This window comes from Colias philodice, chromosome 2 (assembly GCF_061535455.1).
Source record: "Colias philodice isolate Cphi_HAF_F1 chromosome 2, ilColPhil1 Martin Lab GWU primary, whole genome shotgun sequence".
NCBI classification, from domain to species: Eukaryota; Metazoa; Arthropoda; class Insecta; order Lepidoptera; family Pieridae; genus Colias; species Colias philodice.
Window position 1 is genome coordinate 10,902,043 of NC_143087.1, and position 7,664 is coordinate 10,909,706.

The 7,664-nt window shown below is 36.3% G+C and overlaps 1 protein-coding gene across 1 annotated transcript; it reads right to left on the bottom strand.

Annotated features, from left to right (window-relative positions):
* Positions 1–383: 383 nt before the first annotated feature.
* LOC149490771 (uncharacterized) lies at positions 384–7,373 on the bottom strand. The gene is made up of 2 exons (XM_089710391.1): positions 7,090–7,373; positions 384–1,893 (listed from the first exon to the last, which is right to left on the bottom strand). Exons 1-2 carry the CDS (start codon positions 7,098–7,100, stop codon positions 384–386), a joined length of 1,521 nt encoding a protein of 506 aa, XP_089566517.1. The 5' UTR covers positions 7,101–7,373.
* Between the last annotated feature and the right edge of the window lie 291 nt (positions 7,374–7,664).

Consider the following 7,664-nt stretch of genomic DNA (forward strand, 5'->3'; position numbering starts at 1 on the left):
TCCCTCCCGTTCAATGTTGGAACCAAGAGTGCTCGTCGTCCACGGCGGAGCAGCTACAGCGTCGCGGTGGCGATGATTGCCGCAACACTCTCTGGAATCGCAGGTGTGCGCGATGTCGCAATTGCTAACAGGTGCAAGTCCTTCTTGGGTGGCCCCATGCATCCTCTAATGGTTAAGGCGTGTATATACAGTACATAACACCTCCCTCCTGAAGTTCAGCGATTATTGGCGGGCAAGGCTCGTTAATATCGCTGAAATTTCACACTCCGCCGATTGATGTTCTATTTCTTCTTTTTGATTACCATGAACACTCGTAGTTTTAGGTTTTGATGTACGCACTCTCCGTACGACGTACCATGTCACTAGGGCAACTGCACTCGTTATTAATATAACATATATCGGTATGATGGAAGGCTGCATATAGAGAATCTCGTATCCGTTGTTGGTACTGATAGGCATTTCCCTTGATATAGCTCTGTTAATGTTTGTAATTTATCCAAATTTATCGAATTCAGCTTCAGAACTTCTTCATCTGTATTATATTGGCTGGAATCTGGCAGGTTTGCAATTTTCATTATCTGCCCTTTGATATGGTCTTCTCGATTGACTATCTTGAAAGCCTCCGTTTGAAGAATGCAGTTTTTGGGTATTGTGGCTAAGTAGCTTCCTTTAATGACGTCATATTGATCTTGCGAGCATGATAGGTGAATTTTTGATGGCTTGGGGAAACTGATGACGTAGTGGGCGTCGTCTAATTTTTCTAGTGCGGGTGCTCCGAGCTCCACAGGCGTGAAGAGACAAGATGCGACGACTCGTTGCGTGGTAATAAGGTGATACACGCAGTCATTTTTGGATCGATGATGGTTCAGCTTGTCCTCACATAGATACCCTAGGCCAGACTTCGGGCATTCTGCCTCCATGTACATAAAATCCTCGTCGTGAATTGCCACAAAAGGATAGGGTGGAATTAGGACTTTACTATCTTTATTAGGAACTATGGATAATTTAAATAATTCAAAGGTAGCAGGAAGGACAACCGGGAACATAAAAACTATAACTATATTTCTATTACTATAATAATAGCCTAGTTTAACTAAATCAAAATATTCTCTATAATTAACTTGAGGGATTTGATCTTTGCCATAAAATTTGTTTAACTTATTTAACATTTCTTTTAGTGAATTTGAATTGAACATAAGATGATGCGTACTTTTCGCACGAATAAAACCTAATAAATTTTCTAATCTATGTAATTCCTCAGATATATCATCAATGTTATCTGATAAAATTGCTACGCGTTGAATTAAATCGATGTATATAGTAATGTTTAAATTATTTTCCTTTAAATCATTTATAGCTATTTCAATTTTTTCCTGATTTTTAGTTAAGTTGTTTAAAATGTCAGATTGTTGGTTTATCCAATCTTTACTGAGGCTTATATGATTATTCATTTCTGTGACCAATCTATTTTCATTATTTTGTAATAATTTAATTGCGGTATCATATTTAATTGCATCCGTATAGTCTAGGTTACCAGAAATACTTTTTATTACTGAACCTAAACCATCTATGAGACCTCTCTTTTTGCGATTGGGTTCAAAAGTTTCTAACTGATTTGATAATTTAATAATCTTATAATGCAGGTGTTCGATATGTGAATTATAAAGCGAAAATAATCTATCGTGCAAATTAGGTGTTAATGAATTTAATTGATCCTTTACTATGGTTATACTATCGCGAATATCTTTTAAATTAATAATTTGCAAAAATGAATGATAATGTGTGACAATTCTTGCAGTTCCAATATTAAATGGTAGTATACCGGGTCCATCATCCAAGCTACTCAGGGTGGGATCCTCCGCTTGAATCAGGCACAGGATCAGAGGAAGGATTCTGTAACAATTTAGGTACCCTCTTAAGCCTAGATTTAGCAACAGCGCCATATTTCTTCTTAGTATAGATATGAATAGGTAAATCAGCTAGTACGGTATCGTGCGTAAAACGCGGTGCGGTCTTTTGCCGTCTAGCCATAGGATTTCTTACAAAAATTTGTTGATCTGGATAATACTGTATTTCGGGTTCGCGGTTCCTATTAATGTTTTCTGTAATTTGAGTACGGCGTTCCAAAGACGATTCATTAATAATTTTGTATACTTTGTGCATACTATCGCGATGTTCTTGCATATATTGCTGTAAGACATTTTCTGATAGATCGATATCTACAGGATCGCGGGGATCTAAATGACCGGTTATAATGTCAAGAGGCCTGCACTTCGTGAAACTGTGGATCGAACTATTATAGGCAAGAACAGCATACGGCATTAAGTTAATGATTAATTCACCACGTCGTTCAAGTTTTAGTAAACGTATGTGTTCTGATAAAGTTGAGTGAAGCCGTTCTACCATACCATTTTCGTTAGGTGCATGAGCTAATAACTTATGGTGATTTATTCTATGAAGTCTTACAAATTCACTGAATATTTGGTTCGTGAATTCAGGACCTCGATCCGTTACGACAGTCATAGGTAAGCCATGATGTGTACCAAACGTCAAAAGAGCCTGAACTACGCTTATTGCGGTTGCGTCTTTTAAACAATATGCTTGAGCATACTTAGAGAATGCATCTATTATAGTGAGGTATTTCTGAGAATCAATACTAAGTAAATCGAGATGTACTATTTCAAAAGGCTTTGTAGGAGGAACTACGATTCGAAATTTTGGATTTACTGGAATTCTATCATATTTTCCTTGACCACATATGCTACACTCATTAATATATTTAGTTACAGCTTCCTTCATTTTAGGCCAAAAGTATTTCCTAGATAAAGATAAATGAGTTTCGTTAATTCCGCGATGGTTAGTTTTGCCTTCATGATAATTTCGTATTATTTCCTGTTGCTTAAAGTAATCTTTGACATTTTGCAATTCTAATTTTGTAAGAACTAAATCCATACATGAACTTTTAAAATTAGCCTGTATTATTGGAACTATAGCACACATAGCATCAGGGGGATGAACTAGAATTGCAGTTTTTATCTTAGGATCTACATATTTTTTAATAAGTGAAACTATTTCACTATCAATATTCGCTTTGTTAACATTAATATCTATCTTAGTATGATTTTCAAAAGGTTTTGAAATTATAGGCTTACTCGGTACTCTATCTATTAAAGTAATAACTATCTGTCTCTTAAATTTATTCAACGGGTGATCTGTTATAGGTACATCTAAAATTGGGTTCTCCGCGTCAGTATGAACTGTGACGGTGTCGGAACTTGCTGCAAGAGTACCTGATTTCGAATGTGCAGTAATCGTACTTGAATTTGAATTAACAGTAATTGTATCTGAACTTCTTCTTATTAATGAAGGTGTTGTTTCTGTTGGATTAACCGCTAAAGAATCTGTTTCCTCATTGTTAATTTGAATACGCGATAAAGCATCGGCGTTACAATTTTGCTTTCCCTGCTTATAAATTACAGTGTAATCGTATTCGCTAAGTTTGAGCCTCCAACGTGTGAGACGGGAATTAGGTTCCTTTAAATTCATGACCCATTGAAGGGGCCTATGATCAGTCATAATTTTAAACTTTCGACCAAAAAGATAAGGGCGGAAATATTTCGTTGCCCAGACAATTGCTAGTAGCTCCTTTTCAATCGTACTATAATTAATTTCGCTTCTATTAAGTGTACGTGAAGCGTACGCAATTGGTTTATCGGAACCAACGGGGCCTTGAGAGAGTACAGCACCGATAGCTAAATTCGACGCGTCAGTTGTAAGAATAAATTCTTTATTGAAATCAGGATACTGAAGAATTGGATCGTTCATTAATAATGTTTTACACCTATTGAAACATTCAATGTAATCTTTAGAAAATGTTATCTTTGAACCCTTTTTTAAGCATTGTGTCATGGGTTTCGTGATTTTAGCGAAATCTGGTATGAATTTCCTATAATAACCTAATAGACCTAGAAATCGTTTAATGTCGGTTGGAGTTTTCGGAAGAGGATACTTTTGGATGGCAGATATCTTATCTGGGTTAGGCTTTATCCCATCTTTGCTAATAATGTGACCTAGATACGCGGTTTCGAGTTTAAGAAATTCCGATTTATCCATCTGTATTTTAAAGTTGGATTCACGCAATCTCTGAAACACTTTTCTAAGATTAACGATATGCTCCTGTAAAGAAGTGCTAAACACTATTATATCATCTAGGTAAACTAGACAAATAGAATTTTGCAAATCTCTCAGTACATTATCCATTACTCTTTGAAAAGTAGATGGACTATTCTTTAGACCCATGGGCATTCTTAAGAATTCAAAATGACCATGTTCTACACTAAAAGCAGTTTTTGGAATGTCAGCCGGGTTCATTTCCACTTGATAAAACCCACTTGCTAAATCTAGCGTTGTGAAGTATTGACAGTTACCCAATTTATGTAAGACATCTGTGATATTAGGAATCGGATATTTGTCATCCAAAGTTTTCTCATTTAACTTTCTAAAATCAACAACTAAACGCCATTTAACGTTGCCGGATGCATCTGCCTTTTTAGGTACCACCCAAATAGGAGAGCTCCATGCTGAATCTGATGGTCTAATAATACCCTGTTCTAACATTTTACTTATCTGATTCTGTACTTCCTGCCTATGAATAAATGGATAGCGATAACTTTTCGTATAAACCGGTATTTCATCCTTAGTTCTAATAGAATGCTTAATTTTATTCGTAAATGTTAAGTTTTCGCCTTCTATATAAAATACATCCGCATATTCTGAACATAATGACTCTAAATTTAAACGTTCCTCATTATTTAAGTGATCAGTACGCAAGCGAGATAATACCTGTTTCACACGGTCGGACGAACGTTTGGTGCGCGTGTACTCGTTATTATAAACCTCGGCACATACTGGTCGATCCATTGAAAAAATTACATCATTACGGGTTGGATTAGAAATTTCCACGATAGCGCGATTGCTCCTCGCCTTCGTTAAACATTCAGAAATATGACAATTACATATAATTTTTTCCGGTATAATAGCGTCTCCATTCTCAACATCTACGGGTAATCTAACTAATTTACTACTTCCTGCGGGTATGACGTCCTCATAAAGATTAGCGTTCCGTGAGTCATATACTAATAACCGATTCGTTGCATTGCAAGTATTTAAAGTTTTAGTTTTATGCATGCATTTAGATGCTTCCCATTTATCTAACAAATCTGAACCTATTAAGCCGTCGAAATAATTGTGAAATTTATAAACGAAAAATGTGATATCGTCAGGGTCATTAAATTCAGGAAAACTAGGTAATGTTATAGAATACTTATTACGTGTTACAGCATGAACATTACTTACTTCAAAGGGATCATAATTAAGAGTAACGTCAGGAAAATATCTCTGTACTGCATCGGGGCTAAGAAAAGATTGGTTAGCTCCAGTATCAATTAACAATTTAAGTGGAGGATTACGAATTTGAATATAAGGAAGTTGACGTTGCGTGTGTAGATTTAATTCTATTTTGGTTTTTCTAATTTTGGTGGATTCGGAAAATCCTGATCGTGTTCTGAACGTACGTCACACGTTTCATCAGAATTTTCAGGTGCGTCTGTCTGTTCGTAATGTACATAAGGTTCATATTCCGTACAGTAATATTCATTATTATAATAGTCATCCTCATAAGGATATAAATCGGTACAGTAATAATCTTCATCTAGATATTCATTATGATTCATCTCCCTAGTCTTAAAATAATTACTCGGGGGTGGATTACCAAATTTTGACCAATCATGAGCGCGTGCAAAAGGTGTCGGTGGTAAAGTCTTTGTCACGTAATGGCTAACGCCACTCATAGGATGCGGTTTCGGTTGCGCGGGATGTTTAGGCTGTAATCTGAACGTATTGCTCTGCGGGTTATAGTTAGGGGGTGCAGCGCGGAAAATTTGCATAGTACGAGTTGGACGTGCTGGTCCTTGCGGTTGATTAAAATTTCGATTAAAATTTGGTGGCTTAAATTGCGGTCTAAACGAATGTATAGGCTGTAGTTTAGAAGATATAGGTTCACTAAAATCATTATGTCTATAAAACGGTTCATGCGAGTACGGCATTCTAAAAGGTACGTGGGGTTTCCTATCAAAAGTTTCATTACGTTGTTGAAGGTATAAAGTGCTTTGTTCTTCATTAACGTATTCTAATGCCTTTTCAATGGTTGCGGGGCGCATGCAACGTATGCGTGAGCCTAACGGATCTCTTAAACCACGTAGGAAAGCCTGTAGTGTTAATTTTTGATACAGGTCCCTTTTTGCCTCACGAGTAGTAACGACTGTTTCATGTAATGCTATATACGTCATTATGGTACTAAAAAGATGCTGACATCTTTCATAGAACTCTTGAGAAGAGCTACGACCTTGCGTTAATAAGGCTAAATCGTTATAAAGGGCGGTCTCATCTCTATGGTCAGAAAAGTTATTAACTAATACGCTTCTAATACCGTGCCAAGTAGTAGGTATACCATTTGCATTAATAACTCGGGCTGCGGGCCCAGTAACATTATTTAAAATACCATTACATAACGCGGCAGTTTTTAAAGTATTTCCGGGATCTTTATCTATAAATTCCTCAGCTAATTGGTCACTTAAATGTATAAATCTTGTTAAAACGTTAACATTACCATCAAATTCTGGCAAAAGCCTAAGTGCATTAAAAATTTTATCCAAATCTGACATTTTAAATATCTGTATTACCTATATAAAATATATTAAATTTAATTAAATTTATTTACTTCGTTAAACTAATATAAAAAATTAATAATCTTTACCTAATATATTTGAATTATAAAATGAATTAATTAGTAAAATTCGAAAATTAATCAATTCGTAATTAATTGATATTTAAATTTATTAATCTTTTATCAACCTAATATCTATATATTTGAATTTTACAAATTGATTTTGTAAAATTCTACAATTAATTCTCGATGAATTAATATATTTTAAGCCTACGCACTACAGTTCCTCGGTTCCCGTGAATGGGTAATCTAGGAAAACTTACAATCTAGGAGTGGCAAGACACTAAGAGAATTAGTGTACTTACAGGATTTTCATTTCGGCCTTTCTTGCAGTATCAATGTTCGGATACCCTTCGCGTTGCGGCGGCCAACGGTGTAGGTTCTGGATCCCCGTCGTCGTCCCTCCGATGGAATAGCGATACTCGATGCTTGTGGTTTCGCGTTCCGAGAGACGGCTCTCAAGGATTATCCACAAGACTGCGCCAATTATATTGACCGACCCGCGAAGGCGCAAAAAAAACCCGAAATTTACTTATTAATAATTTATTGTAAAAAAAAATTACATTATAAATTATTCCTAACTTAAACTACGTCCCTCCCGTTCAATGTTGGAACCAAGAGTGCTCGTCGTCCACGGCGGAGCAGCTACAGCGTCGCGGTGGCGATTATTGCCGCAACACTCTCTGGAATCGCAGGTGTGCGCGATGTCGCAATTGCTAACAGGTGCAAGTCCTTCTTGGGTGGCCCCATGCATCCTCTAATGGTTAAGGCGTGTATATACAGTACATAACACACGAACACGAACACGAACACAAACTCGAATTTTAATTCGAACACAAACACAAACACAAACACAAACACGAACAACGAACAACGAACA